Source organism: Pteropus medius, unplaced genomic scaffold, assembly GCF_902729225.1.
Source record: "Pteropus medius unplaced genomic scaffold, Ma_sr-lr_union100, whole genome shotgun sequence".
Taxonomy (NCBI): Eukaryota; Metazoa; Chordata; class Mammalia; order Chiroptera; family Pteropodidae; genus Pteropus; species Pteropus medius.
In genome coordinates this window covers 5,347,893-5,369,013 of record NW_024340698.1, presented here as the reverse complement: position 1 = coordinate 5,369,013, position 21,121 = coordinate 5,347,893, and the positions used below count along the sequence as shown (strand labels likewise).

General features: G+C 41.1%; 1 protein-coding gene across 1 annotated transcript; it reads left to right on the top strand.

The window, feature by feature from the left end:
- The first annotated feature begins 155 nt into the window (after window positions 1-155).
- VGLL1 (vestigial like family member 1) lies at window positions 156-20,818 on the top strand. Its single transcript, XM_039874683.1, has 5 exons — window positions 156-198; window positions 2,155-2,373; window positions 12,618-13,037; window positions 14,803-14,862; window positions 19,577-20,818. The coding sequence occupies exons 2-5, from the start codon at window positions 2,172-2,174 to the stop codon at window positions 19,618-19,620; spliced, it is 726 nt and encodes a 241-aa protein (XP_039730617.1). The 5' UTR covers window positions 156-198; window positions 2,155-2,171; the 3' UTR covers window positions 19,621-20,818.
- The last annotated feature ends 303 nt before the right edge of the window (window positions 20,819-21,121 follow it).

Genomic DNA, 21,121 nt, shown 5'->3' with positions numbered 1-21,121 from the left:
ATAATTAAACTACAGTGACATACACAGATCTTAAGTATACAATTTGATGACTTTTGACAAATGTAAACATCCACGTATAACCTTCACCCTTATTAAGATGTAGGACATTCTCAATACTCCTGACCCTTCCCAATCTCCACTCCACAGGCAACCACTGTTCTGGCCTCTATCACCAGAGATTATTTGTCCCTGTTTCATGTAAGTGAAATCACATAATATGTGGTCTTTTTTGTTTGGCTTATTTTACTTAACACGTCTTTGTGATTCTTCCATGCTGTTATGTGGATTGGTAATTTGTTCCTTTTTATTTCTGAATAACTTTCGATTGTATGAAAATGTCACAGCTATTTTCCTGGTGATGGACATTTAAGTTGTTTCCAGTTTGGGGCTATTATAAGTAAAGCTGCTATGAACAGTCATGTACAAGTCTTTGTGCGGACATACGTTTGCATTTCTCTTGGCTATATATACGTAGAAGTGGGATTGCCGGGTGATGTGGTAAGCGTATGTTTAACTTTGTAAGAAACTGCCAAACAGTTTTTAAAAGTGGTTGTTCATATATTTTTTGAAATAAGGATATAATGGATTCATTTTTCAGGCAGTGCCTGGTTATGTTTAGTGTAGCTATGAACTGGGTGAAACAGATTGATGTGCTCAATCAAAGGCTGCTGTAGACAATACAGTCCAGTTATGACTGGGGCTAGAATGATTTTGAAAGGAAAACTCGATAGAAAGAGTCCTTTGCTCACTGCTAGATTCCTTCCTAATGTCCCCATCATAATCTGTTGATGCTTCTAGCAGGACCATAAAAGAATAGGCTGCAGAGTTTATATATTCCAATCTCTTATTTTTTCCAAGAGGAATCTGAAGCCCAGAGAGGCCGAGTGCTTTCTCAAAAGCCAACAACCCCAGATCTTCCTCTGACTCCTAATTAGTATGATTTCCTTGCATTGTGCTGTCTCTGCATGAAATGGAGTTCAGCTATTCAGCTATTGTTTACTAAACACCTGCATTCTTCTAGGTGCTAAGGATAAAGAAATGAATAAGAAACAGGCCTCCATCCTCAAGAATCTCCTAGACTACAGAGGGAGACAGGCTATTCAACTCTCTTTTTTTATTATATTCAAAATAATTAATAGATTAAAAGTATCTTTAGCTTGAGCACTGTGAAGTCAGATTGAGTGCCCAAAAGTAAAGGAACATTCAGTTGGACTACTTTTTTAGTTAAAGGAAGGCCACAGCATGTCTTGAGTGACTGCTGTGTGCCATTTTCTGGCCTGGGTGCAAAAGAACAGTCTTTGCGCTTACAGGTAGGATAAAATGATGGAGGCCAAGTTTAAGGCAATTCAGCAAAAAGCTATTGAATATCTACTCAATTGCAGACCCTATTCTAGGTGCAGAGGATATGGTGGTGAGCAGAGCTGACAGTCTGATAATCTTTCAGGTGCTTTTCACCAATGCTGCCACAATATATTAGTGTAAAAATGTGTGTGTGTGTGTGTGTGTGTGTGTGTGTGTGTGTGTGTGTGTGTTTCAAAATCTGAATTTGTCTTATTAGAATATGTGTCTGGAGGCCTTAGGACCGGTGTGGTTAATAATAGCTAGTTTCTAAGATGGGGTGGGGAGTGGGAGCAGGCCACCATTATACATAATCTCTGGCATCTGGGAGAGTGTGAGAATTTGATGTGTCTTATTATCTTGCATGGAAGTGGTTAAGGTGAAAAGCAATGCTTACTATGAAAAGGGAAATTGTAAATACCCACTGGGTTGCATAGTCAGCTCTACAGGGGAGCTCACTCCTTTGTCTAGGGGGATTTACATATAGTTCTGGGAGGGAGAAGGCACTTCCCCAGAAGGCAAGTTACTTTGCAATTTGATCTCTTTTTCTTTTCCCTTTTCTGATGTTCTTCTAGTCATGTTGCTAGATAACTCTTTTCATTTGTAAGAAAGGACCCCTTCAGCACTTCGTAGAACTCTGTCTTATTGTTTCCTGAACACTGATCAGACCAGCTGGTCCTCAGACCAGCACAGACTGGTTGTTGAGCCTGTACTCAGTAAGAGCAAACTGCCCCCTCCCCGGGATGGCACTCAACCAAACTGTGACCAAGCCACTTGGAAAAATATTGCCAGTAATATTTTTCATTTAATCCATAGCTGTCTCCTGTGCCACAATGGAAGAAATGAAGACGAGTGCCTCCCAGATGCAGGGGCCTATAAAGACTGAGTGGAATTCCCGGTGTGTTCTTTTCACCTATTTCCAAGGGGACATCAGCAGCGTAGTGGATGAACACTTCTCCAGAGCTCTGAGCAATATCAAGAACCCCCAGGAATTGAGCCCCTTGAGCCAGAGTGAAGATGTGGTCCTGAGGAATGGTAAGCATGTTGAGAGGGAGAAGGCTGAAATTCCCTGTCACTGAAAGATGGTTCTCTGCTGCTTTTAATGCGCTTAGACATGTGTATATTTGCTGAAGGCAAGTCACACTGTCTGGTAAGAAGCTGCCGCCCCTTTCTTAGAAGTTTAATGTGAAAATGAACACTGTTTAATCAAATCACCACCTATTTCATTGTTTCCTCAATTGTGTTAAATGCTGGGTTCACTGCTCACTACACAATCAGAGCACCACAACTGTTTTCTATTGTCACCATTATCAATATTACTACTACTACTACTACTACTACTACTACTACTACTACTACTACTACTACTGGCCTAACAGGGGCAGAAACACCAAAGTATTCGTGATATGAAAAAGTGTGTCCCACGTAGGTACATGCAGACTCCTCAACTAATAGTGGATAATCTGGTGATCAGAGGCAGGGCCAGAAAGAAGTAGATGAAGTTTCGCTACATCTTTCTCCTCACCCTTAACAGTATCAGGAGGGTCTACTGCATATACTATTTGGTAATTTTTTAAAGCATTCTTACATCTCAAAACATTATTTGAAGTGCTGTGTCAAAATGTGCTCATCAAAATATCCAGGTTTGAAAAAAGACATAAAAATTAAGCTGGCAAGGGCTGCAGTATTGCTTTCATGGACCCCAGACACTTTTGCCTTCATGGGCCAACTTCTTCCATAAAAAATATGAAAAAGGACATTTTGTGGCTGCACTGGTATAAAAACAAATATAACCTAAGCTGGATTCATTTTTATATATTTGTCATCATTATTATCTTTATTTTTTCTTCCAATTTTAAAAGAAATTAAAACATTTTCATAGGCACCTAAAAGTATTCATGGGCCCTAGGCACTGTCTGTGCCTGCTGTGCCTAATGGAGACGTCATTCTGCCAGCTGGATGTGAGTTGATAAGGTTCCTCATCACCTTTTTTGAAATGTGCAAATAGACCAAGGTCTCATTGATTTTTTTAGGAGCTCTTTTTTGCAGTTGCTGAACACACACGTTGAATCCCTTGCTCTCATTGGAGGATGTATATGCTTCCAAGTGGGACCTCTGCAGGGGAAGAGATCACCTGTTTTCAGACACAATCACTCTGTCTTTGCTCTTTGGGTTTGGGCAGAAGTTGGTAGATATCTATACTCACCTTTGCAGAATTTACTTCTTTCCTAGAAATTCTTTTACCAGCAAATGACGTGATCTTCTCAGAGCTCTGAGTTAAGTAAACATGTAGAAGGAGGTGTAGTGGCAGCACATACTAAAGGAGATGCTATAGAAGATATTGTTTAAATGGGCACAAAGAGGTGGGTGGAGAAGTGGGGAGGTGATATCTAAGAGTGTACCGAGTACTTCAGAGCAGGAGCAGGAATAACTGATCTTGAGTCGTTTGGGGAATTGGTATGTGGTAAATGAGATTCAGAACATCTATCTGGCTCCTCAGAAGGGTCAAAATCCCAGGCTTTTCGTGCACAGACAAGTCTGCCATCTTTGGCTCTTTGGCTCTTTGACTCTTTCATCTAGATCTGAATACATTGGCTCGGATTCATTCCAGTCACTCCCTTGTAAGTATTATCCATCTATAGTCCCTCACTTCCTCTATCCTGCTTGCTTGGTAAAAGCTTACCTGACATAAAACCAACTCTCAAACTGTTGACACATTTCTGTGCAGCAAAACTCAAAAGAGGTGTCCATGTATACTCTGTCCTCTTTATTTCCGCCACTGCTCTCTAAAATCCACTCCTCAGGCTTTCATCCTCATCACTCTTTGAAACCACTCTTATCAAGGTTAGTCAGTGACTTCCACTTTCCAAATCCAATGGTCCTTGCTGTCCTTATCTTATTTGACCTATCAGCAACATTTGCTGTAGTTGATTGCTCCCTCTTCTTGGAAATACCTCCTTCACTAGGATTCTATAACATCATACTCTTGGTTTTCCTCTTATCTCCCTGGTTACTACTCCTTCTTACTCTCCTTTGCTAGATGGTCTTCTCTATTTACCTTCTAAATGTTTGGGGGACTCAGGTCTCAGACAATTCCTCTATCTTAAACCTACTCCCTAGGGGATCTCTTCCAGTCTTTTGGTCTTAAATACCATCTATATACTGATCAATTCCAAATGCATAGCTCTAGTCCAGAATGGATTTTAGATCTGTCTATCAAGTTGCCTACTTGATACCTTCACTTCACACATCTAATAGGAATCTCAAACAAAACAGGTCCCAAACTGAACTCTTAATCTCCCCCTCAACCTGCTTTGTTCATAGTCTCCCCATCTCAGTAAAAGGGAGCTGCATCCTTGTAATTAATTGAAGTCATGTTTAACTCCTCTTTATCTCGTACCCCATGTTTAGTCCTTTGAAAAATTCTGTAAGTTCTAATATCAAAATATGTCCTAGATCTGACCACTTCTCCCCATCTCCACTGCTATTGTCTTGGTGTGACAAACCATCATCTAATCTACCCTCTGGATTTTTGCAGTAGCCTCCTAATTGGTCTCACTGCTTCTGCCCTTGCTCCCCTGCAGTCTATTCTCAGGATAGTGATCAGAATGATACCATTAAAATTAAAGTCATATCATAGCACTGTTTTGTTCAAAACTCTCCAATAGCTTCCCATTTCACTTGGAATCAAACCTAAAGTTTTTAATGGGGTCCGACCTCATTTGCGCCCTTGTTATTTTTCTGATCTCATGTTGTACAATTTTCCATCTCACTCACTCCAGTCTGGCCTCTTCGTTATTTATAGAACATGCCAAGCACAGTCCTGCCTCAGGCCCTTTGCATGTTCTTTCCACTCTCCCAAAAATGTTCTTTCTCTCAGATAATTACATGATTTTCCCCTTTCTCCATTCGAGTCTCCATCCAAATGTCCTCTCTTCATAGAGGGCTTCTCTGAACAATCTATTTAAAAAATAGAATCTTTACTTTGTCACCCTCTGTCTTATCCTGTTTTATTTCTTCTTAGCATTTGTCACCACTAGGTATGTTATATATTTATGTGTTTCTTTCTTGTCTCCTCCTACCCCCTAGAGTCTGGATTCCATGGCAGCAGAGACTCGGTCTGTTAACTGCTGCTTTCCAATGCCTGACACATGAAAGGTGCTCCATAAATATTGCTTGAGTGAATGAGATTGTGATTTGAATTACAGGATATTGCTTGTGTGCCACAGATGGAGTCACTGTATAGAGGGAGCATCATGTGGTGTACAGCTTTAGAATCAGGCAATCTGGGGCCAGGCCAACTCCATTTTTTATTAACAATATGATCTCAAGCACATTGTTTCACCTCTCTGTGCCTCAGTTTCCTCATTTCTAAAATTAGTATTATTTAACTATAGAGAAAGTCAATGAGATAATGCATGTCCAGTGGCACATAGTAAGTGCCATGTTAATTATTTTTGTGGTGGTGATGCCAAAGCTTGACATGTGTTTTTAAATGGCTAGAGTGGATATGAGTGCCTGCATTCAAAACATTAAGATCACAGAGCAGCAGGCCCCTCTTGTAAGCCTCCAATATTCCAGGGGCTTCTACTGTGTGGCAGCTGTTTCCCATGCCTTTTGACTTCACTCTATTTTGTAAAGTCCTGGCCCACTAAGGGAACACGGACATGGCCATGTTTTTTGCCCAAGCCAGCCTTTGCAGGCCAAACAGAGAGGCAGCTTTCTTCTCTACTTACCTTCTTGGTTGTTGCATTTTTCCTGTGAGAATCTCACATTTCCCTTGACTAAGAGGATGTCTCCCACACAGAGCGTGGTGTGGGCTAGGAAAATGTTTGTTCGGCTGGTTGCGCAAATGAAGCAGAGAGCCTGTCTTCCTCAAGGCCTCTCTTTTATCGAAGTTAGGAGTCAAGTTTCTCAGAAGTTCTGCTGCCTCAGGGGAGGGCCTCATGAAAGAAAATGGTCCCCCAGTGGTTCTCACTTGGAGGTGTTATATGAGATACATGCAGCTTCAAAAAATAGTGGGAAATTCATAAAGTGGCCATTTCTTACTGTGTGCATCCTCTCAGACCCTGAGCCATGCCTAGAACAGGCTTGCATTCATGGGCTCACAGCGCCGACTGGGCCACATTCTAAGGGCACCCTGTCAAGCCAAATATGCAAAGGCCAAATACAGACCTATGTGGCTAGGAAATGCCATCAAATTTCCTGGCTGCCTTTCCAAAATCAAAGCTATTTTTCTATTTACTTATGTATAATTTATACTGGCCGTACTTCAGAAAACACAAGCTGAAGGTATCTTTAAATTAATCTCCCTTAAAAAAAAAGAAAAAAGAAAAAAGGACTTTGGTGATTTCAAAGTAGATAACTTGAGAGGCTTCAGTAGTTACCATTTGGAGTGGCATGGTCCTAGTGCATATTCCACCCCGATTTCTTCCTATGTGGCCTCGAGCCCAACCCCAGGCCTGACAAAATTGTTCAAAGGCTGCTGAGAAGGTGAGAGTGTACACCTGAGGACCCAGAGGATTTTTATAGCTGGTCTCAAGGGTCTCAGCTCCTCTCTCCCCTCCTCCGTAATCTAGTAAGAGTGAGGAATAAACTCTGGATTTCTTTTTTAGTGTGAATATTATGAGATAGACTCATGCTAGTTGTTTATGGCCCTTGTGAACACTGACAACTTGATGTCTTCCTTTCCAGTCAGGGAGAGGAAACTGTGCCAACATATACTGAGCCCATATTGGATGCCAGACACCAGGCTACAATTACTGCAGTCATTTCAGTGATTTATAAAGGGCAAAGATGGGCAAACTGAATCTATGGTGTTAGAAGATAGGAGAGTGGTTACATTCAGGGAAAAGGGAGGCTAGTGACTGACTGGGTGGGGGCATGAAGGGAGTTTTTGGGGTGGCTGTCATGTTTTATTCCTTGACCTGGGTGCTCATAACTTAGTTTGTGAAAATTCTCCAGCTGCGCACTTCATACTTGTGCATTTTCTTGCATGTGTATTGTACTTCACAAAACCACTTTACAATGGGTATTCATATCCTCACTTTACAGAGGAGGAAAATGCAGCCCAGAGAGGGTAAGTGACAAAGCGAATCACAACAAGCGAGTGATAGAGATTGAAATCCAGGTCAGTCAGATTCCAGAGCCAGCCTCTTGATTACTTCACTGTCCTGCCTTTGTAGACCTTAACAACACCCTAATGAGAGGGTTAATAATGCCCATAAGGACTTGCTAATACTGTTTACAATAGCTAACATTTATTGAGCACACAATCCTGTGAGCCAGGCCCCTTGCTAGGGGATGCCACATGGATTATCTCTTTGAATCCTCACACCAACTTATTGCTTAACTCTCATTGTGCTCAAGGAAACCAAAGCTCAGAGTCAAGTGACTTGTTTAGGATTCCACAGCTAGTTAGGGGCGGCTATTTACAACCAAATCAGTTTGATTCCAGATCCTGAGCTCTTAGCCACTTTCAAATGCTAGCACATGTCCTGTATTTCATCTCCATTTTCAGTTGGGAAAAGGAATCTGAGTAATCATCAAAAGACTAGGTACCCCGGGGAGGTGAATAAAGGAGGAGGTGGGACTGAGCAGGCCCTCCCAATGCCCTAAAAGAGGACTGTCTCCTGTAAGCTGTCCCTCTGTCTCCAGTGTTATTTTCACCTCAGCTCATACAAAGAATATAATACAAAGAAGGCAGACAAGGGAGAGTCAATGTGTGCAGATTGAGCAGGCCAAAGTTTGGACTTTTCATGCTGTAAGATGCAGGTATGTGTTCTGAGAGTTCTTGGTTTCAACTTCATCACAAAGCAGGATTTTATGAAAGGCAGAGACAGAGAGGACAAGGAAGAAAAGAAGAAACAATAGACGGAAGGAAATCAGGCAATTACGTATTGGTGTTTCACAACTGTGACTCAGATTCACGGAGTCAAGAGGTTTCTTAACTTTTTACTAAAAAATAACTTTCTAATGATGAAAATGATGTGTTAATTTTTGAAAATTTTAGAAAACATAGATAAGCAATCAGGATACAAAACCATTTGTGCATCTATGCACACATAGTAAGCTTTACAACATAACATCATTTTGTACATAACAGGTTGTAATTATTTTTTTAATCGACAATAATCGTATGCCATTACATGTTCTACTCCATCATTTTAATAGCTCAAGAGTATCCTTTTTATAGCTGTATTAAAGCTTTTGGACATTTAGGTTGTTGTCAATCTTTTGCTATATTATACACGCTATATTATAAATTTTTACACCCATCATTGATTATAGCCTTAAAATAAATTGCTATCAGCACAATGACTGGATCGAAGGATACACACAAATTTTAAGGTTTTAACATACACTGTTGTCAGAAATTGCTTCTCAGAAATGTTATGCTCATCTGCTATCCCTCCAACCCCAGTAGTGTGGGGAAGTGCCCAGCTTATTACTGTACTCTTTGCAATGCTGGAGAGGCATAGCCAGAACATGCATGAGTTTTGGAATCAGATAGCTCTACCACTTGCTAACTGTGTGGCCTTAGGCAAGTTACTTGAACCACTCTGGTTCTCATCTGGGTTGCTGTGGGGATCACATAAGATCATGTATGCAGTGTTAAAAAGGTGCCTGCTCCATAGTAAGTGCTCAATAAGCAAAAGCTGTTCTAGATTTAGTCATTCATGCCCACCTCTGATGTATTCTTTCTTGGGAGTGGACACACACTGAGCAAAGATTTCTGAAATCTCTTTAAGAGCCAGTATCTACTCCATCCTCCACATCAGCCCTGAAATACTGCTGCTATTTCTGTTTTTTTGTTTTTGTTTTTGTTTTTTTTTTTACTCAGTCCCTTTCTCTCTTTGATTCTCAGCCCTAGGTGACTAATGGCAGGGAGGCTCCTTGGGCCTCTACATTATCATTTTGTTTTTCCCTAGGTTGATTACCTGGAGTTGCAAACTAGGAAAGAAGCCTATGAATGTGAGCCCAACCTGGGTTTACAAATCAAAGCAATGATTAATAATAATAACAGCAACAGCTATCACTTATTGAGTATCTGTTATGTACCAGGCACTGTGCTAAGCTCTTTATGTGGATTGTCTCATTTAACCTCACAAAAGTCCTGAGAGGATCCAAGATGGGAGGTAACATTCTCAGTGTTCACACAGCTAGGAAGTGGCAGAACTGAGATGGGACTCCAACCCTGTCTGACTTTCAAAGTCTATGCTCTTAACCACTTTTCATGCTGCTCTCTTCAGTATAGAAAGATTTAGTGTCAAGGAGTGTGTGTGTGTGTGTGTGTGTGTGTGTGCGCGCGCGCATGTGTTTTGAAAGTGTGGACATGTTTGTGTGTACATGTGTGTGTAAGCATGCGTGTGTACATGTGAGTGCATGCACACATGCATTCATTAGAATAATATTTAGTGAGGGCCAGACACTATGCGAGTTCCTGAGGATATGATAGTAAACAAAAGAGAAATGATCTGTCCTCATAAAGCTTATTGGCTGGTGGGGAAAATAAGTGGTGAGTGAATAAATGAACAAATGAATAAATGAAGAAATTACAGGTTAGGATTACTGTTTTGAAGGAAATAGCACAGTCACAGAGTACAGCAGGATAACAAATTTTAGATTTGAAGTTCAGAGAGAGCCTTTCTGAGGGGGTGACTTGTCTGGAATAAGGCAGGACCACTATGCAAGAATAGAGAGAGGGAGAGAGAGGGAGGAGAGAGAGAGTTGTTGGGGGTGGAAAGCAAACTCTTTAGTGCCTAGAGATGCTTTCTAGAGGGTTCTGGGGGCTCTCAGAGCTGTATATAGGTAGATGTGAGTGCTGTCTCTGGGTTTCCTTAGGAGGAGGGGAATGGCCTGTGAGTTTCACCCAAAAAGGGTGAAGTGGGAAATGGAGACTAGGACTCTGTGAACAGGGACTCACTTGGGACCAGAGGCCTCAGTAATTCTAGAGGCATGGATGGGAGTAAGAGGCAGGGTCTAGATGCTCAGAGTTGGAGTATGTGGAATTGGAAGCATTTTGTATTTCTAGTGAAAAAAAAATTCTAGCTTGCCCCAAGTGTCCCAGAACCAAAGTATTCCTTACCTGTTCTCCATTCATTAATGTAGTTTGGTATTTTAGAAGGCAGCAGAGTCTTCCTAAGGCTTCTTATCTCATCTCCAGAGGTAACTAAGAGGAAAAACTTGGATAAGAAAGTGTCACCAGGGTCATTTCTAGCAGCAGCAGCAGCAACTTTAAGCCAGTCCAGGCTATGGTTTAGGATACCTTCATTGGTTTATGGGGTAGATGGTTGTGGTTGTGGGAGCAGTAGGCCTAAGGAGCCTGAGAAAGGGTGACCTACCAAAATTCAGGGTCTCCACCCCATGGGACACCAACACCCAAGCCTGGTCTGGGAAGATGGTTTTCCCAAAGCTACCCAATGCCTACTATTGAATTTAGGATTGGGATACTCTGCGCTTCCTCACTTGCTCCCATCTAATCTGTGCTTTGGCGCACTCAGTAACCAAATGGAACCTTGAACAGTGGCACACCGCCCACTTCCCTTAACATTTCAGTCATAATTCTGGAAGGGAAACAGTTAATAGAAATATTCCAAGCACACTAGGACCCTGCATTCAGCACCTATGCCATATGTATGAGATTATAAGGCCAGTTTAGATGGAAATTGCCCAGTTGTCAGAGGCTACACATTATTTTTAATTTGTGCTTAGGATATGAAGTACCCTCATTGAATTTGAAGCATGGACAATGATTATACTGTCAGCTTAATCAGTCTATTTGTGCTATATAGTGCCCCGAATTGCTACTGGCCTGCAGATAATCAGTTTTCAAAAGTAGCATTCATCCCCAGCAACAAATCTTAATATATGTTTCCTTGCTTTTGGTTCCATTACCAGAGGCCAGCTATCACCCATTCCTCATTGTGAACGATATGAAATGTTGGACCGAATGTCTCTGCCGCATAGGTTAAGGCTTTTTCCTCCTTATCATGTGTATGACATGAAAAGCTATGGTGGTGGGTGAAAGCACTCCAGTATCACTGGGCAGACTTCTCAGACATTTTTATCTTGTCCAAAATCCAGGCAAATTAAACAGTCAAGAGAGCTAGGAGAGGCACATGTGGAGAGGAAGGAGACCAGACAGCCTCTCCAGCCTTCCAATCTCCCTTTGTCTCTACACCCATGCACACCCCTCCCCATTTCATTATCTTTGATAGATGAGAGGCTTCAGGCTTTAAGTATCATCTGTCAGAGCTCCATCCCTCATCCTCTCTTGCCTGAGTGGGTGTTGAGAATGGGGAAAATATCCATCTGTGTCATGAACTATTCTAAACTTCTTGAGAACTCAGATTCAGCTGCCATTATAGGCACAATTAGAATTAGTGTCTCTGAGACCAAAGGAAACTCCAACCCCATTAGCTAGTCCACAAGAACTTTGCAAGAAGAAACCAAGTTACTGCTTGATCTTGAACATATCGCTTTTGTAGAAAGAGGTCCAAGCAACCACTTCCCCACCTCATCACTTATCAATCCAGCTTCGATTCCTACTTGGCTAACCTACTTTGCTAATTTGGTCCAGTCTTATAATACCCCCATGCCCCAGATCCATCTTGAAAATGGAGTTTCGACCCCTAGACTTGTGTAAGTGACTGACGCAGGCAAGTGTTACACCCTTTATAAAGTTCTGTGGAGTCCTCCTATTCTGTGTACTCAAAATGCCAGCTATAAAAGAAAACCACACAACAGCAACGACCAAACGCAAATCATTTTTAATCAAGCAATTCTTCTAGAAAATTTTCCTTGAGGGGCTAGTTGGACAGGGTGCAAAGCTTACATACAAAGGTGCTCATTGCAGTGTTGTTAATATAATTGAAAAACAAAATTAACTGAGCTGCCCACAAATACTGTGTTTGTTAGTCACATTGCTACCTATGATGGAATACTGTGCAGCCATTTTAAAAGCTGGTGTTGGCACAATTCATTGCTATGGGAGGATATTCATAATATTTTAATGATGCAAAAGCAGCCTTAAAAACAACTTGTGATATGAAAACAATGCATACATGAATAGAAACAAATCCTAGAAAGTACACCTAATGCTGGATATTGGTGGTCTCTGGATATTATAATTAGAGTGACTTTTTTTTTTTTACCTTTTCTACATTTTCTTCACATTAAAAAATATGACATGTATTAACCAGAAAAATATTAAGTTACTTGCATTTTGAAAACAATAAATGAACATCTAATATGTCTTCTAAATTTTTCCTTCCTAGATATTGACATGCCTCCAAATCAGTGGCGTTTCTCTTCTCAGTGGACAAAGCCAGAGCCAGAAACATCTTTTGTAGATGATGCCACCAGCTACGGCATGAACGGGTTTGATCCCATGTCTATGGATCAGTATTCAATGTCCCTGACTGGGAGCCCCTCTGTTCAGCCTGAGGAGCTGTGGCATTTCTCCTCCCCAGAGAGCCCCAGTTCCTCAGAGCCTGACTATGCTCACGTCTTCTCTGCTGGGCACCTGATTCCAGAGACCCTGCCTGATGAGAAATATGAGTCTCTCCTAACTCTCCTCCAGCAAGATAGATGTGTAGCCCAGCCTCAGCAATCTGCCATGTGGGAGGATTGCAGCTCTGCCCAGATAGCCGGAAGTTCGGAATTGCCCTTCAACCTGCCTTCCAGCTCGGCCCACTGTAAGAAAGTGCCTCCAGATATTTGGAGGCTTATCCCTGTTTGGTTGGGGTTGAGAGTGAGTTGGCATAAGATTGGGTATCAAGACTAATTGCTGCCACTCCGGACATGGGGCTTCTGAGGGACAGAATGTTCTGCATAAATGTTCCATATATCTTCACTAGGCTTCATTGACATTAACATTCTAATGACTAAAGGGTCATATAGAGAGCCAGCCAGATGAACTTGGCCAGGAATATTCACCAAGTCTGTTGACTTGGACTTATTCTAGAAAAATGATGTGTTACTGCCTAAAATTGTAGGGTCTGCATTCACCCTGCATTCACCTCACTGTGAGCCACCAAATAATCCATTTGTAAAACCAAGAATTCTGGCATTGCTACCAGCTCAAACTCTATCCTCCAAACAGGTTGGCAACTTGTAATGATGCCAGGCTTCTGGGCAAAAACAACAGCAATCTATACCAGCCATCTGCTCTACACAGTAAAATTCAAAATGACTGTAGAGGCAGCCCCATTGCTGCCTAGAGACCATCACAGTGCCTGGCTGCTTGTGGCTTGCGCTTGCACACTGAGGTCCTCCTGCTTGTTTTCCTTGGGGTTCCTGTTCCCTGACCATCACCCCTCCCCTTGAACTAAAACACTCCTTAATTCACTCACTCAACAAACATTTAATTAGTGCCTATCAGATGCAAAATACCCATCAAAAACAAAACAAAACAATACTCCCTTCTTTGTAAAAGAATAGGAAAGAATTGGCCTGAGGTATACTTTAAGCAAAAGAGCAAACCACTCTGCTACAAGATTTGCCTTTCGTATGAAATGTTGGTAATAATATATATTTTATAGTTTGATTGGGCCAAGTCTGAGTCCTCTGGCATTCTCTACTCTGGGTGAATTTTCTTTTATAGCTCCCTAGTCCATATATATCTGTGGTTCTAGTATCCCGTGCCTGAAAGAAATTGCTAGAAATTGCCTTTAAACTAAGTATATAGTACACAAAGGGCCTGTTCAGCATAACCTCTCTATGTCTGGTACTATGTTCCATCCTAATGCAGAAAACAAATTTCTCATTAAAATACCACTCCATCATTTCCAGAGTTTGATTAAGAATATATTTAAAAGGAGTAAATAATAAAAATGTAATGCTTGGGAAACCTATGAAAATTCCCACCCCTGTACTCTTTTTCAAAAATCTGCTCCTATTAGATTCAGAGGGAAAATTAGGCCAACTGTGTTTGTATATATGCCTTGTGCATACACAGCAGAGCCTTGTTCAACAGTTGGTTAGAACACAGATGGTTCAAATTATCACCTCCCAAACATAACTGTATATAGTTCAAATCCAATTAAGCAAATATTTAGTGAGCTTATACTATGACAGGTACATCACAGTGAAACTATAATGCAGACATCCTAGTCTCCAAAATCTGTAGACATATACTCGAACAAATGTTTATCACTAAACTCTCAACTGCTACAAACTCTTCACACTCCACTACTAATGTTGACATTAGTCATATTAATCAGTGACTGATGGTTCAGGATCTGTTCAGGAAGTTAGTGACCCTTAATCAGGAATGCGGCCTGTAAGATAGGAATGAGACCTAGGTTGCCAGAAGCTTCTCTTGTTTTTGTAGCATCTTAGAGAAAATATACCAGGTGTCCACAAACTGAGGAGCAGGTGATTTGGAGGCCCCTGAGTTGCTACTGGGCACTTTTTAACCCTGCCTTCGAGATATCATTTCTAATCATGTTTCTTTTCTAGGTAAGAAAATATATTTCCCCTCAGATCATGGACTTGCCAGTGCCAGCCTTGCAAGTGAAAGTAAGTATCTGGTTCTGCTTTTGATAGCATGTCTCCGTATCCTAAGAACAAACTTGGAGAGCAGCTTGTAGCATAAAAACCAAGATCTCCAGTAGCTGAAAAGACCCTCATTTCTTTTATTTAATATTTTAATAGTTATAATTTGTTCTTAATCTCAAACAGCCCACGTACTTATTATTTTATAAAATGTCTTGACAATTTTCTTGTTTTGCCATAAAAGCAACCCTATTGATTTTTTTCAGAGGTGACTCAGAAAAATGAACAAATTCATGAGGATTAGCTTGCTCTGTCCCAGATGTCCAGTTTTCAGCTTAGAACGTATGGCCGCTCCAGGACTCTACAGTCAGGGAAAGTGCCACCGAAGTCCAAAGGCCAGGACCGTTGGCTCCACACTCAATTTGAAAGTGGTGTTAGTAGGAACTTTCAAATGAAGACAATTTGAGGGGAATGAAATGAAGCTCTTCATGGGTTTGAATGCAGCATCATTACTTTACTAGCTTCAGGAACTTGGTCCCGTTTCATAATATCTCCATAATTCAATTGACTCCTTTGTAAAACAAAGATGAAAATCCTAATGTAAATTAGCCAGATTAAACCATGAGAAGTAAACCACTGAATGCACACGATAAGCCTGCTACATAGTAAACCATCAAAAACTGCCTTTTTTGAGGGCATCCTGTGGGCCTCAAGCTGTGTTCCATGTTGCATGTTTGAGAAGAACAGAAGGAACAGCTGCCACCATAGTCCCTGATCTCAGGCACTTACGGGGGAGCCAACATATAGAGCTCAGTAGAATGGCAGTTCCTTGAGGACCAAGACTGAGGGGTGTGCCTCCACATCCCCAGCACCTGTGACAGTGCCCAGCATAGAGGTCAATACATATTTTATGAATGAGCGAATGCTGGAAACAATAAAAACATTGATAAAGGAAATGGTGCAAATATATCTGCCAATGTAGTGTAAATTATTTTGTTTAAAGCCCTGTGTAAGACAAACAAGGCAAAAACCACCCTCAGTGATTAATTGGCTATGCCCAAGTGAGGAGATAGATTTAGGGCTGGTTCAAGAACCTTAGCATGGCTGAGTCAGGCTTCATCTCAGACTCTGCCCAAGGGAGTGAGCTCTGCCAGCCTCTAATGAAAGTCAGGATTATAAAGTCTCCTAAATACCTGTTAATAGTTTATACATTTTTTTAAATTGTAAGCCTTAGAATTACTTAATACTTGAGGCTTTAAATTGTTCATAGACGAAAAATAACAGCAACAACAACATGTATGGGTGGTGACTGTGAGCCAGATACCCCACACAATATCCAGCTCAGTTCCCACAATGACCTTGTGATATGTGTATGAGTTTATCCTAAGTGCCTTACACATTAGGTATTCGGTAAATAGAGATTGAATGAATGAATAAATATCCCCACTTTACAGATGAGACTGAGTCTAAAACAGATGAAAGGACTTTCCTTAAGATCACATAGCAAACGGTAGAGAGATCTCTGTTTACAGTGTCATAAAATCAAAATAATAACTTACAATAAACATAAATCATCAAGAATAATTCCAATTTAAATCAAGTGTACAACAGTGAAAATTAGCAACTGGCAAAATGGGTTCACTGTCTGTGGCCACGACGCTATCCTAGAATAAGGGGAAAGGAATGCAGAAGGCTTGAAAAAAATACAAAGGAGCAATATTACCTTGGGAAAGAGGCAGGGGATGACCTTTCCATGGTCCATGTGGAGAGTAGTTAAGAGGAGGTGGCTATCCTGTCACCGTGGCTCTGGGTAGAGGAAGGCGGCACAGCATAGGGACTAGAAAGGGTAACTTCCTAGGCTCTGGAAAGGACCAGGAAACCCAGCAAAGCCCATGCTTTTAAGCTGATATTTCGGTCTCACCTTATGGTGAGAACCACAGGGGTATCTTGTGAAGTGCACAGACCCTGAGCCCTCATTTCCTGGTTCTGTAGATTTGGCATGGGGCTCAGTTGCTCCTTCATATGTTTGATCCTTTATATATTTCATATTAACCTGATTTCAAAGTGAACTGGATAAACCTTTTGGTAAGAATTTTGGTAGTTCTGAAAGATTTCCCGTGTGAGGCTTCAGATAAATATTTGTCAAAGGAAGAAGCTCAGTCCCCTGCCCCTTCAATATGTCCTAGTCCCCTCATGCGGGCTGTCAGGTACCTATGAGACAGTGACCATGTGGAGCAGAAGAGTGATCAGCCAGAAGGGTAATCAAGAGACCTTTCTGGAGGTGAGTCCCAAAAACTTTGATGCCAAAATTTTTAGTGAATTTAATATTTTTTTAGTCTGTATAAATAGATACTGGTTGTGCACTGGTTCAATGTCTAGACAGTATATATATCTGTCTTGGTTCCTGCCCTCAAAGAGTTAATAGCCTAGTAGGGAAGGCAGAAACCCTTCTTTCTCCAAAAAAAGTAGAAAACAATATTTGCAAGTTATGATCAGTACTGTGAAGGAAATATACAAGGTGTTGAAATAGAGAAAGACAGAGGCCAACTCTGGATAAGTTGGTCAAAGAAAGCTCAGAGGAAGTGGTGTGTGAGCAGGGACCTGAATGAAGTGAGGGAGCCAGCTTTAGGAAGAGTTGGGGTAAAGATGGAGGAAGGTGGAGGAAGCCACTCCTGCAAAGACCCAGAGTGTAGTGAGAAAGGGAGAGTGGCACGAAACTAGGCTGGAGAGGTAGGCAGGGGCCAGATGACATGTTGGGAGTTTGAGATTTAGATTCTAAGTGACTTGGTGAGCCCTGGTACGCCTTTATTAAATTTAATGTGCACTTGAGAACATCATATAACCTATTGTAGACAAGATAGGTTGAAGAAAGACAAGAATGAAAACAAAAAGACCAGTTAAGAGGCAAGAAATATGAGAAAATGGTAGCTTGAACTAGGTAGCAGCAGTGGAGACAGAAGTAGAGGTATTTGATATCTATTTGGTAAGGTTTAGCTCTTAGGATTTGCTAATACCCTGGATGGGAATGGTGAGGAAAAGGAAAGAATCCATGCTAGCTCTTAGGTTTCCTGCTTGAGCAACTGGATAGATAGTGATACATGTATTAAAATGAGGATGATTGTAGGAGACACAACTCTGTTGTCATATTAAGTCTGAGGTGCCTATAAGACATCCAAGAGGATATATCTTTTAAAGAGTTGTATATGTAAGTGTGGAGTCCAAAAGGGAAGACTGGGTAAACTTGAGATTGATCACTATTTAAACGACATTTAAAGCAATTACATGATCTCCTAAACAGAGGGTGTAGACAGAGAAGAAAGAAAGGCAGAGTACAGAATCCTGGAATGTGGCTATATTTATTTAGAGGTTGGGGACATGAAGAACCAACAGGATACAGAGGAGGAATAGTCAGTGAGGCAGGAGGAGAACCAGGTGAGTGTGATGTTACAGAAACTGAGGAGAATGTTTCAAAACAGGGAGTGATCAACTGTGTCAAAGGCTTCTGAGAGATCAAATAAGAGGACAGAGGAATTTATTGGATGGAGCAAGATCAGCTGACAGTGAAAATGTGGGATGTTGAAAAGAGTGGAAAAGTATGACAAAGTCTTCTTTGGTATTGGGAAAGCAAGCTTACTTATAGAAAACATGAGCAGGATTTCTGAGTGCTGATCTCAAGTCTGAGATCATGTTTCAAATTGAAGCAGTCATCTGGGTTGTGTGATTTTCATCAACGCTGGTAGGTTAGTGTAATGCTCAAATAAGGCAAATGGTGAGGCTCAGGCAGGGTTAAGATTTTGGCAAGTGAGCATGAACGAAGAAAGAGAAAAAAGAGTTTAGGGTATTTGCAAGTGAGTGATTACCATAAGTTACCATGGTCTCTAAACTGTACAAAGAAGGAACTGGAGAAAGATGGAAGATGATGGATATTGGAGGCTGATATAGGATTAGGTTATGTTAAAATGTAGTAATAAGCCTACTTAAGCCAATGACATGGGAAGTGATAGTTGGAGAACAGATGTTTGAAATTGAGATGACAAGAGTGCCACCTGTGTAGGTGATGACAAAATCTAGCATGTGACCATGAGAATGTTTGGCTGAGGTAGATTGAAGTAAAAGGTCATTAAAAATGAGGAGAATGACAAGAATCATGAAGTAAAGCAAAATAACAAGGCTGAGGTAGAGTGAAGTAAAAGGTCATTAGAAATGAGGAGAATGACAAGAATCACAAAGTCAAGCAAAATAACAACCATTATCTATCTGCAACACAGGTGCTCTTTTTATCTTTATTTACAGATAGGAGAATTGAGGCTTAGGGAGATTAAGTAACTTGCCCAAAGCAAAGGTGATTAAATGCCAGAGTCAGTTTTTTTCTGACTTCAAAGTCCTTGATTTTCCCCTCTAAACTGAGCTTCATCATGGCCGCACAATAATTCCACTCTACTATAAATAATGACGCTATCTCTTTGACAAAATAATAGCTAACATTTATTGAGCACATATGTGCCATGCACTGTTCTAAGGGCTTTACAAGTAGTTAACCCACTTAATCCTTACCAGAATTTTACGAAGCAGGTATCATTAGTAGCCCTATTTGACAGATGAGGAAAGTGGGGCTCAGATAAGCTAGATATCTAGCTCAAGGTCGTACGGATAGGCAGTGATAAGGTCAGGGTACAAACCTGGGCTCTTTTAACCCCAGACTCAACTTCTTCCTCATCACACTTATTCTATTTTTCAGATGGTGAGTCTCCAGAAAGAAGAAAAGATCTGTTCTTTTACTGAACTTCGGTTTGAAAAAGAGAATTTCTTTTCCCAAACCTGCTCATGATTTTGTACTATGAATCTAGAGGGTTTGGAGACATCACTGTCTTTTTCTCTTTTTTGCCACTAAAGAACACTAAGTCAGGAGCAAGTTTTTGTTTTCCCTAAAATTGTACTCTTCTCTTCCTTGGCACCTATGCTCTGTGGCAGGGATTTTCAATCTTGTTAAGTGAAATCCCAACATATAAAATCATTAGAAAAGCTGTTTAGATGTAGGCAGTATAGAGGCCCACCTGCTTGTTCATCCCACCCTGCCACTGCACTCGCTGCTCTCTTACTTAGAAATCATAGTCCCCTTACCCTCCACCAGCAGGGTCCTTTGAACCAAGACTGACTGTGAAGTATCCTACGGGGTTGTCCCACTTTTCCAAGGGAATAGAGATACCAGGACCAACATGAAGCTTTCCATCCTTAACTAGACTGTGACCAAGCTTCACTTCTACCTCTACCAAAATCAGTGAAAATGGGGTGGGCAAGATCTATTGAGAATGGGTTGAGGCTGAGCTTTCCCTGCATACTCAAAGTTTCGAAGCAAGCTGAAAAGGCCTCAGACTGGCCCTGATGAAATACTTTTGCTGGGAAAATTTGATTCCTTAATTCTAAAAATAAGTAATTCCAACTGGAATTGCTGAGAAATCTGAGAATTAGTTTATTAGAAATTAGTGAGCAAACTGCCTCATTTCAAGCTGGCCTAAAGTAAGTTCTGTATCCAAAGCATTTTTTAGCTGCAGTTCCATGAGTTCCTGTCTGCCCTCACTCTGCGGATGCAGACTCTGGCATCTGACACCTCACAAGTGTTCATCTGGACCTTGGCAGCACCTTTCTGCCTACCACAGGGGCCAACCTGGCTTCTGTAAACAGTGTAACCATTTCTTTAGCTCTTTTACTGTTAGTGACATTTGGGAAATACTAACTTCCTTTTAGCAGAGAACCATTGGGGCCACCCATGTGGATAATAACCCAACCATCTTAGACAAAATAAAGGTGAAATGCAAGGCTTGGCTCAAGACATGACACTTGGACCACCTCCCTTTGGATTGTTCTAGATAGAATAACAAATTGCTCCAAACTTGCTCACCTCTCCGATCTGGTAGACAGCCTTGTGTCCACTGTGAGCTTGGTGCTTACCCTGTGGCAACCCCAGAAGTCCCTGCAGCCAATATTTCCCATTCATACCCCACTTGTTCCTGTGTAATAGAAGGTGAATAATAAAACTTACTTTTTCAAATTATGTTATTCTTAATTTTAGATTCTTTCACACCCACGATCTCCATGATCTTGTGCAAAGTTCTCAACAACCCTGGGATTGGCATTATTTTCACATAATACATGTAGATACTGAGCCTCAGAGCTGATAAATGACCAGTCAGTGCTGAAGTCGGGTCTCTGATAGCTCATTTCTCTCCACAGTAATACTTATCAACATCAGGATGGCTCTTAGATAATTTTCCCCCCATCTGCT

Coding starts and splice junctions, on each gene's coding strand:
- VGLL1 (XM_039874683.1), top strand. CDS start 2,172: ATGGAAGAAATGAAGACGAGTGCCTCCCAGATGCAGGGGCCTATAAAG. Junction 2,374..12,617: donor AGATGTGGTCCTGAGGAATG/GTAAGCATGTTG, acceptor TTTCCTTCCTAG/ATATTGACATGCCTCCAAAT. Junction 14,863..19,576: donor TGCCAGCCTTGCAAGTGAAA/GTAAGTATCTGG, acceptor TCTATTTTTCAG/ATGGTGAGTCTCCAGAAAGA.